Source organism: Musa acuminata, chromosome BXJ2-9, assembly GCF_036884655.1.
Source record: "Musa acuminata AAA Group cultivar baxijiao chromosome BXJ2-9, Cavendish_Baxijiao_AAA, whole genome shotgun sequence".
Lineage (NCBI taxonomy): Eukaryota > Viridiplantae > Streptophyta > Magnoliopsida > Zingiberales > Musaceae > Musa > Musa acuminata.
In genome coordinates this window covers 47,574,600-47,593,230 of record NC_088346.1, presented here as the reverse complement: position 1 = coordinate 47,593,230, position 18,631 = coordinate 47,574,600, and the positions used below count along the sequence as shown (strand labels likewise).

Here is an 18,631-nt window from a genome sequence, read left to right as displayed (position 1 = left end):
TAATCTTTTGTACCTAAGAGAATTAAATACCAGTTTTTGTACCAATTAAAAGTCCAGTCATATTCTAATTTCGAATACCACTCCAAAATAATTCTGTTAATATGACTCAAAATTTGCTATCGATTTAAGTGTTCCACAATAAATGCAATATTCTACAAGTCACGAAATCATATGCATAATCACAATTGGCATAAATCAATATATAATGCCCACAAGTAGAAATCAGGTCTGAGTTGAACCAAAGTCAAACAACAATTCAAACAAAGGTTCAAGAAGTCAAAACACTTCTTTTACTTTTGTATCAGGCCAAATTCAGTCCAACCCACATGACTGCAATGAAACGTAAGAGAAGTCCCTCAACACCTCCCATCTACTCTCCAAATCCGCAACAGAGATTGTAGAAGACAAGAACGATGATATATTACGCATGAAACATGTATAAAGGTTTTAGAAGAATCTAATATCACCCAAAGGAGACTAATGAAACATAGCAAGGTGTCAAGGAAAAGTGAGGATGCCTACCGATCTCCCAATTAGCGATGCCTAGTGCTGCTTTAAGAAGAGGACAAGCCTGTTTTTATCCGTTGCACTAATTCACCCCCCTCTTAGTGTCGACTCGATCCTAATAGTCTCTTTCAAGATATAATGCTAATTTTTTCCATAATAAAATAATTGATAACTGCATACCATCTTTAATTTATATTCTTAATTTTTTTAACCTAAACTAAATAGGAAAATAAATAGAAATCATGATTATTAATTAAAACCAAATCGATTTAAACTCCTATTGTAGCTTTACTAAACATTCAGGCCTAACATATAAAACTTTGAAGGTGTTAGCTAGTATGAATTTTGCTTATATCTCATATCTCTTGGAAGGATATTAGTATAAATTTTGAACTTAGAATATATTAATCAGCTTAATTGGTAAAGATTTTGATAATTTATCGTAATGTCTTGGATTCGAATATAGTCTTCACTACTTACATTTTGAAAAAAAACAATCTTAGATTACAATAAATAATAGCAGGTCATGATTCCATTTTCATTATAAACCAATTTAGTAACATGACCTAATTTACTCCATGCAAGAAAACAACATATACCTATTAGGTGGCCTGGCCAAACTATACATGATAGAAGTTAAGTTGTCATTGTTTCTAATACGATATTAAATTCATAAGTTATTTCTTTTATAAAATCCTACGAAAAATTTCAACATAATTGAATCGCTGCGATGAGCTTTAAAAAATAAAAATAAAAATAGTAGAGAGGCCATTTGAATTATCTCATGCATTTCTATCATTGTTTCCTAGATTGACAAAGAAGAGATAAAAAAGGGGAAAGAACCATCAGGCTAAATGGAAGGAAGGCTATATGTAGAAACTTGTGTTTCCTAATCAAAAATATATTTTAGTTGATTAGCCATTATATTTTTTTTCTTCCATTTATTCTGTTTTCCATTTTCTTTATGTATGGGCCTATAAAAATGAACAAAGGAATTGTACTTAGATCATCTTTTCTTAAATGAATGAAAACTTTATTCTCCAGATATTGCGTGAGTGTTGTGAGCAGAATGCATGTAACCTGATCTAAACCTACCATAGGGTGATATAAACTCAACACTGATGGGTCATTTTATAGATTGGAGGGGAGGGGAGCTGTGTGATGGCTGGATGCTAATTTTTGCCTCAAACTGGCTGCTGAGTTGATGGTGATTAAATGGGGGATGCAGAAGGCTTGTGATGATGGCATTCCCAAGTCAGAGATGGAAGTTGACTCTCAGCTCATTATCAAGGCGTTAAATGAAGAAGAGGATCCACCTTGGAGGCTGCTGAATTTGTTTAGGAGTATTTGGCATTTGTCTGACTATTTTGATGAATGCAAATTTTGTCATGTTTTTAGGGAAGGAAATAAGAGCAGTAATTGATTAGCACATTTTGCATACTCTTTCAAAACATCTCTAATTTGGAGGTCCTCGCATAGTGTTCATGTTTTTAGACAGTAATATATTCAGTTTTTTTTGGAAAAAAAAAAGATAAAAGTTATATTCTTTTTTAGCCATAAAAATGGAACCAAATATTATGATGGTAAGAATATTAAAGGTATTATTAATATTTCTAACATAATGTGAGGTTTCGTTTGTTGATATGCTTTATCAAATTTACAAGGAAGGAAATGCTGTTTCCAAACCATACAAGGATAGATATTAAAACCCAGCTTTGCTTTTACTGGTCTTCATGAAATTTCTCCTAATGTGGTTCTTAATCTACCATTTCCCCACTTTTATTACTCTTTCTCGGTTTAGAATCATTATAATTCTACAAGTTAAAATCATTTAAAACATTATGCTGCCAACAAAATTGACTTTGCTTTTGGAGCTTATGCAATGTGTTTATCATTCCATACAAAGAAGCATAAACTATATAAGTTGAGAATTAACTCTAATACATAAATATATACATGTAATAAGGACAAATCTCAAATAAAATATTCAAACAATATGACTAACTTGACGGGGCCACACATAATAGAAAGCATTGTATATGCATAATAGACGTTCATTCACGCGTCATGATTGTGCACATTATGCCTTGTCTACGATCCTTGAATATAAGTAAAATATTACGTTTTCAGTTAATAGTTTCTTAGTGACTAAAAGAGACACATTTTTCCCACTAAAATAAAAGTTGTACATACTTTTTCTGAGTTGGGATAGTGACTAAATAATATATATGATTCCGAACGAGAACTAATGTGTGGATGTAAGCCTTTTTGGACCTACTGCAATGGCTACCTCCTCCTCCTCCTCTTGTCCAATCCTAATCGTTAGTCTCGACACCTCGGCACTCACTAGGATCCCCTTGCCCGATGTAGTGCCAACATTTCAGGATTAGCCGAGGCTCGTAGAACTATCGACCAAGAGAGTGCCCCACTCCCCAACCGTGGAATTCAGTGCACTACTGCACTATTATTTTACTCTGCCTAAATCCAAGACCTAGTCAGCAAATTCGATGGATGACTTCTTAAGAATTCAGCTACGACAAATGGACTAATGCTTAGAAAAGATGCGACGAGAATTTCAATAATCCAAAGGGGAGAGGTCGGATGACCCCACCTCAAGTCGATCCTCATTCACTCGGAATATCCAAGAGGAGCTAATCCCAACAAACTTTTACCTCCCATCACTAGAGGCTTTTGACGATAGTACCAACTTAATAGAGTACACTATCGCCTTCCACACCAGATGTCACTGTATGATACCTCAAACTTCTTGATGTGTCGTACCTCCCTAACAACATTAAGAGGCCTAGTACAAGAATAGTACACTTTCTTAAAGTCACTTCCGGTCGACTACTTTGCTCAGCTTGTAAAGAAGTATGAGCTCTACTTCCTCGGAAATATATGCCCGAGGCTATTAGTGATAATACTTCTCAGACTCGGGTAAGGGGAGGAAAAAATACTCTTTGACTTTGTTGCTCGATTCACTAATGAGAACTGAGGTGTGCAAGAAGCTCATTTGTCAGTTGTAATACAAGCTTTCATGATGGAGCTCAAGCTCTCTCGCTTTTTTTAGTCATTGGTGGAGAGGCTACCGATGACGGTACCTAAGATGCTCTAGAGGGTTAACCAGTACGTTGCCGCAAAGACAATGGTCTCAAGTAAGCATGAGAAGACATAAAAAGCTAAGATAAGAGTGACTACCATAAACCCTGACCTTGAGGTCAACATTGGGAAGAAGAAAAGACTAACCCGAGCTACCTCACCTAAGGTTTGAGTCAACTCCTTTGAACATGACTAGAACTGAAGTCATTTTCCAAATAAAGGAAAAAGGGCTCTTAAAAGATCCTCAACCGATGAAGACACCGCTAGAGAAAAGGAACAAAGAAAAAAATATTTCATCATCGTGTGAAAATTAGTGTGTAAAACCGAAAACGCAAAATGAAAATCACGCATGTCAAGACATATTTGTTACATAAGGAAATCATATATCCCTGTAAAATCCTAGATCTATAGGAGTGGATGAAGGAGGTCAACTATCCTCCTCTCTAACGATGATCCATATAGTTGATGTGACAAAAACACCCCTCAAATCGGTACACGATCTTCCTCTCCATGCATATCACATGATCAAGAAGGGGTTGACTCTTCTTACTATCCACACGCCCTAAATTGGGGCTATCGACTTAAGAGGAGAGGGAGTGAGGAGAATAGGAGGTGGCAGCCAAAAATTATCTAGTATATTTCCCTTTAGTTTCTTGTTATTTATAGAGATCCCTATCCAATAATCTCTAATTGGCTCTTATTTGATCTTATCCACAAAATCCAATAATTCAAGGGCTCATTGGATATCCAATAAAATAAGAGTTTCAGCGGATATCTTATATTCAAACCTCTACTCGGCGCAACACTTATTATATATGTGTGACCCTCTTGGTCTAATATCAAGCTGGTCGTGAGTCATACCTGTCAAAACTCCTTTTGGCTTAGTGAATTATTCATTCAACTTATCGACTATGAACGTACTAGGCCAATACACTGCAGTCCCCATACGATACAAGAAAATCCAATCCATTGGATTTGTTTGTCCTTAGTTACCGTGCATCTATAGTCCCTCATTTATCTAATATCCCAAAGATCATATACCCGATATGGTGTTGTCAGCCCATACGAAATCTACTCGAATCTCGCTCTAATCGGATTCTCTTGGAGAACTCTTTCTCTTTCGATCCGAATGACCCTAGCTAGGGATTTGCCTGAGAAAGAATACATAAGATATTCCTCTCATGATACCGAGAGCGGATGATCTTCTATAGTCACTCAATTGTTCTCATAAGATTGGCTATCACTCCCAATGACCAATTGTGTTAGATCTAGAATTTTCATACATATAAGTCTGGTATCAAAAAATAAAGTACTCATATAGGATATCCTTGATGTCTCAAGTTTAAGGACCAACGAAACCGTTGTCTGATAATGAAGTATCATCAACCATCCAGTATTCCGTGAGCGGATCAATTAGTGAACTCATTCTCCAATGAGCACTTGTACTGTATCCCTAGTGTCCCCACATGGGCAACTATAAGACCAGTCATCTCCATCATATGGATGGGTATACAACATACCTGATATGGTGTTGTCAGCCCATACGGAATCTACTCGAATCTCGCTCTAATCGGATTCTCTTGGAGAACTCTTTCTCTTTCGATCCGAATGACCCTAGCTAGGGATTTGCTTGAGAAAGAATACATAAGATATTCTTCTCATGATACCGAGAGCGGATGATCTTCTATAGTCACTCAATTGTTCTCATAAGATTGGCTATCACTCCCAATGACCAATTGTGTTAGATCTAGAATTTTCATACATATAAGTCCGGTATCAAAGAATGAAGTACTCATATAGGACATCCTTGATGTCTCAAGTTTAAGGACCAACGAAATCGTTGTCTGATAATGAAGTGTCATCAACCATCCAGTATTCCGTGTGCGGATCAATTAGTGAACTCATTCTCCAATGAGCACTTGTACTGTATCCCTAGTATCCCCACACGGGCAGCTATAAGACCAATCACCTCCATCATATGGATGGGTATACAGCATATCAATCTGTCCGGTTATCTAGATGTTCCTCTCAAATATCCTACGACCGAGATTATTTAAGATTGGATCATCCCGACTCACGTGTCTCGAGCGTATTTGATTTTGTGCCTCCGCGATATTGGATTCCAAGGGTCATGAGCCCTTGACTCCCCCTACCAGAGAGTCATAAGGACATTTAGTCTAACTTTCCTTAAAAGAATAGATGAACTAAAGAATTACAATCCTTAAAATATATATATTTTTTTTGCTCACCCCGAAAGGGTAAAATATTGATTTATCACTACTACTCGTAGTACATGTTACCTCCACATGCATCCTTTCCACTTTCATCTTACGCATCTGATATGGTTCCATCTTCTATTTTCGTTGCCAGGTTTCATATAGAATGTATCATATCTTTTTAACAACCCCGAATTAATGGAGGCAGAATCTTAAATCAACCTACTGGAGCAAAATTTTCAACGTCATCATTTTATTGATAGTCCTTCAGATTTCTTATGCATCAATGACTTTTTATTGTGATAAGAATTGTATCATTTGGAGACCGGAAACATTAGAACATTTTAATATCGTTTCCGCGAAGCCCTTTATAATCCATCATGAATTGCAACGAACATTCATATGTCGTTTATAATATTATTAAACCAATTAAGAATGTGCTAATGACATTCATTTGGCATGGATAACTCAGGTAATCTAACTCTCCTTGTGCATCAAAATTTCAAATGTTGCACTTGTTAAAATTTTGAATCAGCTGCACTTACACAATAACTAAAGCATTGATCTGCCTATCATGAACCGAATTTATCACTCATCAAAGGTTAGAAGTTTCGAAACATCTTTTCAATCAATTTTCTTTACCAACAAAAAAGCAAATTGAACCACACCTGATATGGTAGAGCTTAAATTAAACCATACATCAGATGCATCATTCCACGTCAGTGGTCTTCCTCAGGTGATAACGCAGCATATGGAAGAGCAGGGCATAACAAGTATATAAATGCAAGCACAAGGAGTCAGATAGACAGGAGGACCCCTGTAAATTAGAGACCTAGTCAGGCCATTCATATGACACTCTCTCATGTCTAGCAAAAACAAACTTAAATTTCCTCCCCTGTACAAACATTCAATCAACCATCTGACAATCACCAAGCAGATAGATGAAAACCCATGATCCAAAAAAATAGGGGACATGGGACCAAATCAATTCAGAGAGACATCTTTGAGCTACTGATTCTTTTTGTGGTCATCCCTTGTCTGAATCTGAATCGAGGACGAACGAAGGATGCCGTGGAGATCTGTCACTGAGAATGATCTCATCGGGGAGGAACCGAATGGAGTAGTTGAAAGAGAAACAGCAGTAGCTGAAGTAGCATCGCCAGAATATTTGCCCTGATGGTGAGGGGGAGGAAGAAGATGACCCAGAACATTATCCTCTTCACTGCTGAAGCTGTTGCTGCTGGAGCTGGCACTGTTTAGGATCGGGCTTAGCATGCTTCGGCTGGAACTGGCAGGTCTTTTTGAAATACGCCCTTCCATGTTTCCTAACTTGCTAGACTTATCTGATAGAACACTGAAGGCAAGAAGATTCTTGCGCTTGCGGGTATAAGCATTTTCAGATTTTGCAAGATCCTTACAAGAGGAAGATGATTTGGCATCCACAAAGCTTGTGAAAGATTTGGATTTTCCGGTATAGAACTTGGAGATGCCACGCCTGCAGAGAGAGAGAAATCAAGGCATGCTGACTCATTAAACCATATGGCCTTAATATAATCTAGAAACAAAAGCCTACTATTACTGTGGCAACAATTGCCAACTTATATGCTTGATATCTCCTTTTTTTTAACCAAGTGTCAATAGTTCATCTCTCTAGTCACTACCATTGCAATAAAATGTTCCGAAGTCTTTTTGAACCATTCCCAAAATAAGTAGCATGATGCCCTTAACTCGGTGCATCAATGTCGTGGATGATAAAATGTTTCATGAACAATAATGCATGGTGTTCTACTTCATGCAAATCAAATGTAGGTAATGATAATCAGCCTCATTCAAAAATGCAGACTTCATTAAATCTCTCAGAATTCTACAGAATAGACAGTTCTCTAAAAGGATGTAACGTCAACAATATCTCAATTAATATAATTTATTACATGATGGTAAAAGAACGGATTACAATAACATATTATCTCAATACCACCATGACTGGACACAAATGCACCACAAAGTATGTAACATCAACAATATGTCAATTAATATAATTCCTTACATGATGGTAAAAACATGGATAATAATAACATATCATCTCAATACCCACCATGACTGACCACAAATGCACCACAACTGCTGCCCGTATGTGTATTGAACTACATTAGCATGGATCAGGTATCCACATGCAACGGAATCACTTATCTATTGATAACATCCTCACCGATATCTCAATTAACACAATCTGGTAAAATCAATCCTCAAAGTTGAACCTAATTTGTGTGGCAAATGACTAGGTAGGGAAGTGAAATACAGAAATGAAACCTAAAATGCACTTTAGATACAGCACCATCACATTAAGATGCAGGAAAAAAGAGTGTGGCATGCAGCTGAAGAGCTAATCCAAATGAAATCCCTATACAATGATGAAGGGATGGACATGCCATCTATACCTATCTCTGAAGATCTAATCAAGAGCACAATCCTTTGAGTGAAAAGATCTTCCTAGGTCATCTTTGAGAAATGTTCTTCAGATCAAAGATAATATTTTCCAATAATGTCTAGAGACAACAAACACAATAGATCCATTGTCCAAGTACAGGGAATATGTACTGCAGCAAAACGGAGTGGCATGGAAGCTCAAATCCATGCTCTAATTTGGAATAGCATTAATCACCAGACCAAGATAATTAATTCAATGAATTAAGAGTGAAAGGGAAACTGGATTGGAAGGTGTGGAGAACACCCATCACAAGAAAACACAGGATTAGTCATTCAAAAAATCCATCATTTCATTGTCAATACTGTAAATATTTGACAAGGACATAATCTTATTTTCAGCAGCAAAACTCATCGAACTTTCTAAAATAAAATATTATCTTGTTGTCCCATGATGTCAGTGATAAGATAAAACTAATTCTAACAAAGCCAACATTTATAATTTATTAAATATATTATGTCTTTTAAAAAACTAAGCTAAAACAAACTGAAAACTAAACTCCAAATTAGTATGCATCAGATAATAGTGAACTGATGATGTCGGACCTCTATCTCATAGTGTAAGATTACATGCAAACTATTCTAGCGTCTCATGCTCTACGAACAAAAGTGTTATGGCAACATTTTGATTGGTTTACTATGTCAGTGACGTTCTGCTCAGTAGATGTGGCGAAAATCATTTTAAAAACCTTAAATTTTGTCTGCATTATAATAAGATGGAGATTTAATCCTGTTGATAAAATGATGCCAAAACTCATCCAAGATTTTGTCTACCCAAAGTTAAATGCATCTCATTCCAACTCATCCCAACATCGAAATGGTTTTCCGGTTATCAATCTCGATCACAGCTGATTAGCGAGCGATAGTAGGACCAAAAACTTTTGTCAAAAACAATAAAGATATGTAGAAGGCATTAAAAGGCTCTCCATTGCTCCAGAATCACAAATAAAAGCCCCTCTGGTCTCATATTATAACCCCAGCCGCCACTTCGGGTGAGAATCCTTACTTTTTTGTCTGTAGTAGGCTTGTATAGGAGACTTACGGTAACATTTGAAAAATCAACAGGATGTATGCATCGCACGAATTACAGAGTTCAATGCTAACTGTCTTCTAAGTAGAGATCTCAAAAGTCAACTCATACCAGGGGGATAGAAATAAGATACCAAATGAAATAGTAGCCCTTGAATTATCCAATGAAATTGCTCAAAGAAGAGTGAGAGATCAGACACTAGTAACTGATATGGATATCTGCTGATTATAAAGAAATGGGCAATCTAAAAGCGTTGGATAGGCACAATTTCTGAAGGGCCCTAATTCACAAATCCAACTTATATCTGGGGGAATTTCAAGCAATATCAAGAAAAGAACAACTCAAACCCTAAAATATAATACATAACAAGCAATCATAACTATAATCGTAACAACGGCTAAACAAGTTCTAGAAATATTTGCTACATCAAGAACAAAAAGGCAACACCATTATGTTTCTTGAAACATTTCTCACAAACAGTACCCGCGTTACATTTCACCCAAATGCACCAAGAAAGCAAGAACCTAATCCGAAGCATTCAAGAGAAGCTAGTCAACGTAGGAACTTTTGCATAGATGAAGAAGGATACCTCAAGGGCAGTGAGTCCTCGAGGGCGTCCATGGTCTCTAGTGGCCCCTTCAACCTGCTCTGGACCTCCGCCTCCCCGCCGTCCGACCCCGATCCATCGGCAGAGAGGTCGCTGTTCCTCCCGATGGACGAAGAGCTGCAGGAATCCTCGCCGCCGTCCCCCGCCACCGCAAGCCTTGCCGCCGCCTCTGGCACCTCGTAGATTGGGAAGCAGGCGGGCCGCTGGAGAAGCCCCGACCGCCCAATGTCGCCCCGTTTCTCCAGTGCGATCGACATCCGTCCGATCGATATCAACTTTTCGCCTTCACCGAAAATCCAAAGAACGCGACGGTTCTGATCTGTCGGCGATGCAGATGCTCCGATCACAGTTGCTCCTCTAAGAGGAAAAAGAGAAAATAGCCGAAAGGATAAGCGACGGAAGACTGCGCCGTCGGCACACCAATTTATAGACTTAAAAACCAACAACAAGAAGTAAAAGCAAAAAAGCTTATCCTCCTTTTCTTGCACAAGAATCAGTTTAGGATGGTCATTAGCGGAGGTGGAGCCTCATCTTACAAAAATAGTGTTGCCGTGTGAGGCTTACCCACTCAGCGTCAGACTGCAATTTTGTAGAAGTCGGGAGGACGAGCGCAGGTGGGTCACCAGTGGTCCCCATCTTTCTCTCCAATAGCAACGCATGTGGCTAATCGTGTACAACCTTACAGATAGAAAGAGCAGTGCGATAATTAATTAGATGATTAGGTAATTAACGCAACGGCGGAATTAATCGAGATCATTCCAGTCCTGTTCCTTTCAGCATAGGCTTCCTCGTGCGGTCCGCCGTAATGACGCGTGTCCATCGTCGTGCCTGTGAACGGACGCTAGTTTGCCACGTGGAACTTCATGTCCGGTCATGCTTCACAGGGCTTGAACAGGCGAGGCTTATCCGGGCCCATGGCTCGAGTATCTCCAACCGTTGCCTCTTAGAATACCGTGTACGAAAGGAAGATCTGCCGTCCACACGTCCGTAGAGATCACGGATGGTGACGATCAACGGGAGGAGATCATGACGTATCCGCCTTCGCATCTTCTTCGAGCCCGAAGCACGACGCACCACCCAAACCACAGCCATAAAAATCAAGACATCAATCGCACCGATCGTAACGGTAGGGCCCCCAGCGGGTAACGAAACCCCCACGTAACCGTTCGCTCAAGGAACAAACGGTTCGGGGGAAAGCAACGCTGGCTGCGTGATGAACGAAACCGTTGAGAGAGAGTGTGTGAGAAGAAAATGGTGGGGTCCGCGTTAAAGAACTCAGGGAGGCCACACGGCGAGAAGGACTTGGTGGTAACGTCCTTGTCGTGACTTGATGCAGAGTCACACAGCTAAATCGCATCCAACCCTTCGCTCTCTGATCACCTCATCTCTCCACGCTTTTGAAGGAAAGTGATTGTGGCCGGACACCGAATCGGTCGCTGCCACGAGCAAACATGTCTTCTTCGTGAATGATAATTTTGTGATGCACGCGTCTTTCTTTTATCTTCAGACCAATCAGGGCAGTCATATCCACATCTTTGTACACAAATATATATATATATATATATATATATATATATATATATATATATATATATATATACTTTTAAAGCTTAGTTAAAGAAGTTAAGATCATTTTAGCTGGATTACCAAAACCCAACTACTAAAGTGACCCCTCAAAGATATTGAAGTTAGGATCAAGGAAGAAGTAAGAGAATTAAAAGTTAATAAGCACTAAAGTTAGCTTTACTGGGGTGAGAGTTAATGGGGTGAGTTAATAAACACAAGTTATGCCTAAAGGTATGAGTTTTCATAGAGACTCAACCTTAATGAGGTGAGATAGAAGATATTTTTTATTACTCCTATGGATATAGGAAGAGATGGGTGAGTTGAACTTTGGTTGAGTAGATTACAAGTTAATTACAAGCTATTTGATTTAATTGAACTAAAACAAACAATATCAACATTCAACATTAATATAGTGGGGATGGGGTGAGTGATCCTATATTCCAACATAATCTTTTGCAAGAACAAATAATTTCTACCCTCACATTGAAATAAGATATAGTATATGGGACATTTTCTTCTCTCAAGTGAAAGTCTCCTGACCAATCGAACTTATTTTTCTTTTTTTCAGATTCAACAGGGCTTAAAAATTTTAATAGGTTAGATCATTTTCATCATATCAGATTAAAAGATCAAAATTGATTATATCGTATTGATATTAGAATATGTGGTTTTTTGAAAAATGTCATAGTAAAACCAAACATAGAAATTCCTATATTAGCATGTTGACAAAAAAAAAAAAAAAAAAAACTCTGTTCTCAACTTTCACTATAACAATTAACCTTAGATCGAGGACTCTATTTTCCGGTTTGATCTGAGATCCATAATATCAATGATGATTTTAGAATAATTATGGATTCTTCTCGAACCAAAGAGCGGGAGACGAGTGCTGTTCCCCAAAAAGCTAGGCTGCCATCTCCGAGCCCTCGGGGCGCCTTCTCGCCATGGCGTCCGGCGAATCCCAGAAACGTCTCCTCTCTCTGATCCGCAATGTCGCCTCCGAGAAATCCCAAGAAGGTACACTATGGCCGCTCCATGCTTCTCGTGCCTCCACGCTATCTCCGATGCGCCCCTCTCAATCCGCATGTCTTCGACTCAGAGCTTAGGGTCTCCGATCTTAAGAAGCGGCTCCTCGAACTTCAGAACGATCTCAATGTTGCAAACGCCGACCTCGATGGGGCCAAGCGGTCCAGGGAGATGGTCGAGCAGGAGCTGAGGGGATCGCAGGTTCAGCTTTCTATGATTGGTGCATCAATCCATCCGCAAGAGGTTCTGATTACGCGTCCTTTCTAGTTGCCGATTGATCTTGTAAATCCTTTTCTAATAGTAACTATCGTGCGTAGGCGAGGACTTCTCTGCTGCAGGAGGAGATATTGAAGCTCCGTTCTGATCTGGATACACTCAAGGTGAGAATCGCTCTCGTGCTCTCAAATGTTGTTAGATTTTCTTTCATTATTGTCATTCTTTGTTTTCGAACTTTGACCTTGTTATTTGATCTTCTTAATCGAACTGGCATCGGTGAACAGAGTGAAGTGGGTTTCATGCGGTAATACTAGTTTTTTGTTCTTCTTTTAATCTTCTTGTGTGTGCGATATACTAAAAACTGTATAAACTCAATCACGATCTTTATGTTGATGCAGAGACGAATTTGTTAATAGTATGTGCGAGCTGAACAAGAAAATAAGGTCTATTCCAACGTGCTTTTACTTTCATTTGTTTAGTTTTCTTATTTGTTTACTTGTATATGATCTTTTTGTTCCAAACTCCTTATCTAAGTTTTGCACTATCACAGGCATTTTTACATTTTGACCTTTGCTCATGCCTTTTCATCTTGGCAACATCGGTTAAATTTTCAGCTACATAAAACAGCTATATGATTTATCACATTGTTGGTATATTCTTTTACTTCTGTAGAAGGTGTAGTTTCCCAAATGTTGTGTGAATTTGCATTGTCAAATCTTAAAAAGAACCATAAAGTCAAAATGTTTAGAACACAATTTCATCCAAGGGAAGATAGGTCAGTAGTCGAACTAGTACAATGCCATATATTTTGAAAACGTCAATAAACATGGCTACAAAGTTATCACAAGTCTTAAATGTAGATGAATATATCCGTCTTACTGGATAGCAACCACTCGTAGAACAAACTGTATTATTCCAACCATTTGGAGTCAGCTACATGAATATTTTCTCACCATTGATCCTTGTGTTTGTCTTACTGAAAATTTAGTAAATTAAGAAAAGCAAAAATTAAGAAAAATTCAAATGGGAATTTGTTCTCATATGCTATGCTGATGAGAACAGCCAATATGTACTAGAAATGGTTCTGATTGGTCAAAATCAGCACTACTGCCTGCAGCATAGACCACTCTGGACCATTTTGCACTTAGGATTGATGAACTGCTGTGGGTTAGCTTTAGTCAGTTAAGCCCACCAAGGTCTGGCAGCTACAATCAGCACTCTGTTTCTTTGGAGTTAGTTCTTGGGGCTATTGGAATTAGATCTGGATAACCACTGGATGATTTTTCAGAACTCGATGCTATATTAATGAATGGTGTTTCTGACAATTTTTTATTCTGGAGATAGATTCCCTCTTCTTTCTTGATGCACTTGCTATTTTACAAAATTCTGATTCTAAGAATAAAATTATGCTGATTGTAACTTCAGGTATCTGTTCCGAAAAATTCCTACTATGATAGAGTTCCCTTGTGCCTTTTTATCTCAACTATAGTTTATTTCAGTACATACAGATACGACAAAAAGGAAGATGAGCACAAACTTTCAAGCCTGATTTACAAAATAAGTGTTAATATAGTTGAATTAATCCAGTTTATGCAACACCAAAGTCCAAAGTCCAAAGTTCTTCTATATATTGTCGGTATCCTTCAGATTTGTTTTTCCTATTGGATGTAATCCTACAAAGGACCTAATCAATTTTCTGTAAGCTTTCCTATATTATTCCTCTGGTCCATTTACCAATGTTCAAGTACTTGGAACCTATTCTGTAGTGTCAAATATCTTGATAAATCCAAGAGAGTACAATTTGTTATTGAGGCTGTGCAAAAACCACATTGTGATGATGCTTTGCAATGATATGTGTCCTGTGATCTGGAAGCTTAAATAGGACAATAAGTTCAGTCTTGGAGTAAAGCAACAATGTAGCAATAACAAAGCCAGCTTGTGTATATTTTATTGAATGCAGATAATGGAGTTAAGCAACAATGTAGCAATGACAAAGCCAACTTGTGTGTATTTTGTTGAATGTTATGTCATAATGCACAATAGACATTCCATTCTGTTAACTAGATTAAAAATTCCTTTATAAAACATGTTCCTAAAGGCTTTCTTTTACTTTTATTATTTGCTTTTGCAATTATATTGGTCAAGATTTGAAGTCTTGGTTCGAGACCTCTACTGGTAGTTGGGTGGGATCGGTTGGGTTAGGTATATGTTAGCATACTGATACATAGTACATTAGTGTACCAGTCAGCACGGACTAAACAAAATGAGGGAGAGAAGGAGAAGGGAAGAAGGCAAAGTTTCTAGTTTCTGTGTGAGACTTATGCCAATCACTGGCCGGGTTGGCATGGGTCCCATATGTACTAGCATACTAACATATGGTACACTGACATTTTGGTTGTCAGTGACCAAACATAAAGAGAGAGAAAAGAGGGGAGGAAGAGGAAGGAAGAGGAGTTGGAGAGCGAAAGAGGGAAAGTGGAGGAGTCATGGAAGAGAAGTGGAGGAGGAAAAGGAAGTTCTGTACTGGGAGGGGAGGAAGCAATGACACAACGGAGCAGGCTACGAGGGGCAGGGAGAAGAAGAGATGGTGGAGGGAGAGTGATATCTTCATGAGAAGGAGAGAGAGAGAGAGAGAGAAAGCAGAGCATGAGAGGAGAAAAAGGAAAAAGAAAAAATAGAAACAATTGTCATCAAAAGCTATACGAAAAAAATAATGATTGAAAGAATGATTTTTCGGAACTAAGAAGTCCAGTACATAGACAAAACATTGTTTGAAGAAGTTTGGTGAACAAACATTTAAACTAGGTAGGCTTTATTGTCTAACCAACTTATCTAAATATTTACCAAAGTTTGTTGAAAATCAATGATTGAAAATTTTCTTTTAATGCTTAAATGAATAATTGATCTATTTATCGATGCTCTATTTGATGTCTAACAAATTTTATGACACTAGCATTTCAACAGTCTACTTTTTAGGTCTCAAAATATATAATATTTACTTTTAAAATTCAAAGTATCTGTAATAGTTAACTCCTTCAGGCAATTTCAAGAGATTACTGTCAATGCTTTCCAGAAAGAGCAACCTGGACAACTTTGTTCAGATAATGGCAAGTGATTTTTAGTTGACTATGCAGCTTATACATTCTGAATAGACATGGTTAAGTGATGTGCTGATCTGCTTTGTATCTTTGGTTAACTGGGAAGATGATCTGTAGATTTTATTTGTAAACAGTCCAGGTTTAAGTTTCCATTGTATACTTAGCATGTCATGTAGCAACTTATGTGTTCAAGATCAATACCGAAAAGTTACAGAATTCAGAACTCATTTGTGATTTGATTCATCTGATATATTCTGGTCTTTCTTCACAAGGAAAACAACCTGTAAACTTATATCTAGATCTGAACCCTTCATCTGGTAAAATTCTTCCAGATCTTCTTATAAATTTTCTTCTGGATCTTTGTTTACTAAAGTTTCATGAAAGATACAATTTCTGAAGTCCTTCAGATGCAACGAGGGTCTCGACGAGGCAATCATGGTAGGATGGAGACGATTGATGGAAAACGATCGTAATAGAGCGAGAGAGTGGTAAGGCGATAAGACAAGTATCGATAATTATCTTTTTGATACTTATAAAATATAAGATACGATAAGACTTAGATATGCATGTTTGATTTATCTCATTAATATTTTTCATTCAAAAATCGATAAATTCTTCTCCTGCATTGTTCTCAAGATTTTGGGTCCTTTATTTTTCACCAAATTGCATAATATCATTCACACTAAAAAATTTTGTTGAGGCCCAATGATTTTTTCACAAGTCACTATCTTTTTCCAAGTAAGATCTGTTTTCAGCAATGTGTGGTATTAAGTAACTATTTTTCTTTATTTCCAATTAGATGATGTAATTCTTTCATATTTAATTCACTGCAGTAACCTCATCAAATAGCACCTGCAGGTATAGGATCTCAAATCAATCACTAATTCTAGTAATACCCACAACTAAGGATGACTGATAAGGCCATAAAGAGATCACTCTAAATTAAAATTTCATATAAGAGCAAAAGGCATCTACATGTTTCTTTGTGTCCTCTTGAAGGAAAACTTGCTTTCATCTTTATGGTCATATCAAACTTGTAAAACATATTTGCAACTTCATAAATCAAGCAAAACATTTTCTTGTACACAATATCAAAGCACAAGTTGATATAGTTACTGTGGCCTGTGATGTATCTATCATCTCTATATGTAGTAGTAGGAGTTGTAAGTCAAATAAGAGCAAGAACTGCTCGTTTCTTGGTTCACAGCATGGAGGGAGTGAACCAGATGGGTGGCAGCAAGTGTGGTTGTAATTGAGAGTTTGCCCGCGCCCACTTTCCACGTTCCACATCAGACACTACAATGCTATGAATGATTTCGGGCCGGCCATTGACTATGGTTCTGACCGGCGCCTCCATAAAGTAGACGCAATCTCGTCGTGCACCTCGAAAATTCTCGGTAGAAATCGATATAGCGTTGTTGATACCGATCAACAAGGACTTATTCCCCAAGTTCTTCACCGCTTCCCAACATGGCTGACGCTGAGGATTGTACCTCCAAACCATGATAGCCTTCCATCCCAGCGATTCATATGAGAGAACTGCGTGCCTCAAAATCAGGAACAGCTCCCCGGTGCTCGAGCACGCCAAGTATTTGCTGTGAATGTGTCTGACACGGGAGCAAGGAATGTGATAGTCGAAATGTGTCAAACCGAGTGACGTGCTCTCGGCGACCACCGTCGCGGTGGGAGAAACTCCACTGAGGTCAAAAGCGAAGACTTCGGCTTCAACTGTTATGCAGTAGAATTTCCCATTGTGGTACATGATATCCTCGTATGAACGATGCTGAGTCGATGTCGTCTGAAGAAGATTCCACTTGTCTCCGCCTGCTTTTGCGTAGGCGATTTCACCTCGGGGAATTCCATAGAGACTCACTGCGGTGTAATTATGGGTAGTTGGATTTGCGGAGAAGATAACTTTCGTAACGAAATAACAGGAGATTCGGTTGAGATGAGGAAGGACACAGCTGCCGTCGACGAGCTCAAAATTGGGTAGGGTGAGGAAGGAGGGGAGGCAGATTCGAGCCGCTGTTAGAGGATTTATGAGGCTGACATCCAGGTTTTTATTGAAGACTGCTAGCCAACCAGCTTGAGAGCCCACATACTGCACGCCGCGGAGCTTAGGGAGAAGGGAGTAGGTGAAGGAGCGTCTGGTGGGGAGAGACAAGAAGTTGCAGGTATCGCTGTTCTTGCCGACTAAGAGGAGCCACGGGGACGGGATGACAACGGGTAGGAGTGCGGAACACCAATCCTTGCATGTGGCACGAAAGCAGGCACGGTGAGGGACGGGAAGCTTTTCTCCAATCTTTGTGAGGAGATCCAGCGGGAGCGATGTCCAGTCACGGCTGTCCATGGCGGTCTCCGCCTCTGCTCCTTGTTTTCTTCGTCTCTTCATCTGCTGCCTTTCGTGGCTAAGAGGAACCAAACCAAGGACAGAGATGTCGATCGCAATGGCGGAGGAGTTGTTGAAGGTGGCGGAGGACCAACGTTGACGAGTTATATAGAGAAGGTTCCGATGACGAACACAACTGGGAAAACGATTCCGAATAGTAGACGACTGATAACAGTGCGGACTTTGTTGTAAGCGAAGGATGCCACTTTGTGTGGGTAATTTAGGCTTGAGATAAATTTTTAATGTAATGTATATATATATATATATATTTATATTTATTATACTATATAATATCACAGAGTAGCTTTGAATTATTTATGCTATAAAAATATCTTTAAAGTAAAAGACATATTCGGGTACAAATCATAAAGTCATTAATTTGTTACCCATCCACGT

At 38.5% G+C, this 18,631-nt stretch overlaps 3 protein-coding genes across 5 annotated transcripts; 1 reads left to right on the top strand and 2 right to left on the bottom strand.

Annotated features, from left to right (window-relative positions):
- Nucleotides 1–6,574: 6,574 nt before the first annotated feature.
- Nucleotides 6,575–10,491, bottom strand: LOC103999193 (protein OXIDATIVE STRESS 3 LIKE 1). The gene is made up of 2 exons (XM_009420862.3): nucleotides 9,926–10,491; nucleotides 6,575–7,317 (listed from the first exon to the last, which is right to left on the bottom strand). Exons 1-2 carry the CDS (start codon nucleotides 10,198–10,200, stop codon nucleotides 6,831–6,833), a joined length of 762 nt encoding a protein of 253 aa, XP_009419137.2. The 5' UTR covers nucleotides 10,201–10,491; the 3' UTR covers nucleotides 6,575–6,830.
- A 1,811-nt stretch (nucleotides 10,492–12,302) lies between these two features.
- Nucleotides 12,303–16,071, top strand: LOC108951212 (uncharacterized). Of its 3 annotated transcripts, none has more exons than XM_065123599.1 (5): nucleotides 12,303–12,775; nucleotides 12,850–12,912; nucleotides 13,033–13,052; nucleotides 13,147–13,191; nucleotides 15,788–16,071. In XM_065123599.1, the coding sequence occupies exons 1-5, from the start codon at nucleotides 12,497–12,499 to the stop codon at nucleotides 15,861–15,863; spliced, it is 483 nt and encodes a 160-aa protein (XP_064979671.1). In that variant the 5' UTR covers nucleotides 12,303–12,496; the 3' UTR covers nucleotides 15,864–16,071. The 3 variants fall into 3 exon arrangements, with proteins under 3 accessions (XP_064979671.1, XP_064979669.1, XP_064979670.1); XM_065123598.1 differs by having other exon boundaries at nucleotides 12,307–12,523; nucleotides 12,606–12,775; nucleotides 13,147–16,071; XM_065123597.1 differs by having other exon boundaries at nucleotides 13,147–16,071.
- Nucleotides 16,072–17,047: 976 nt separating this feature from the next.
- Nucleotides 17,048–18,196, bottom strand: LOC135622107 (F-box protein At3g56470-like). The gene has a single exon (XM_065123747.1). The coding sequence runs from the start codon at nucleotides 18,194–18,196 to the stop codon at nucleotides 17,048–17,050; it is 1,149 nt and encodes a 382-aa protein (XP_064979819.1).
- Nucleotides 18,197–18,631: the final 435 nt, after the last annotated feature.

Coding starts and splice junctions, on each gene's coding strand:
- LOC103999193 (XM_009420862.3), bottom strand. CDS start 10,200: ATGTCGATCGCACTGGAGAAACGGGGCGACATTGGGCGGTCGGGGCTT. Junction 7,318..9,925: donor GAGGACTCACTGCCCTTGAG/GTATCCTTCTTC, acceptor CTCTCTCTGCAG/GCGTGGCATCTCCAAGTTCT.
- LOC108951212 (XM_065123597.1), top strand. CDS start 12,497: ATGTCGCCTCCGAGAAATCCCAAGAAGGTACACTATGGCCGCTCCATG. Junction 12,776..12,849: donor CATCAATCCATCCGCAAGAG/GTTCTGATTACG, acceptor TATCGTGCGTAG/GCGAGGACTTCTCTGCTGCA. Junction 12,913..13,032: donor CTGATCTGGATACACTCAAG/GTGAGAATCGCT, acceptor ATCGGTGAACAG/AGTGAAGTGGGTTTCATGCG.
- LOC135622107 (XM_065123747.1), bottom strand. CDS start 18,196: ATGGACAGCCGTGACTGGACATCGCTCCCGCTGGATCTCCTCACAAAG.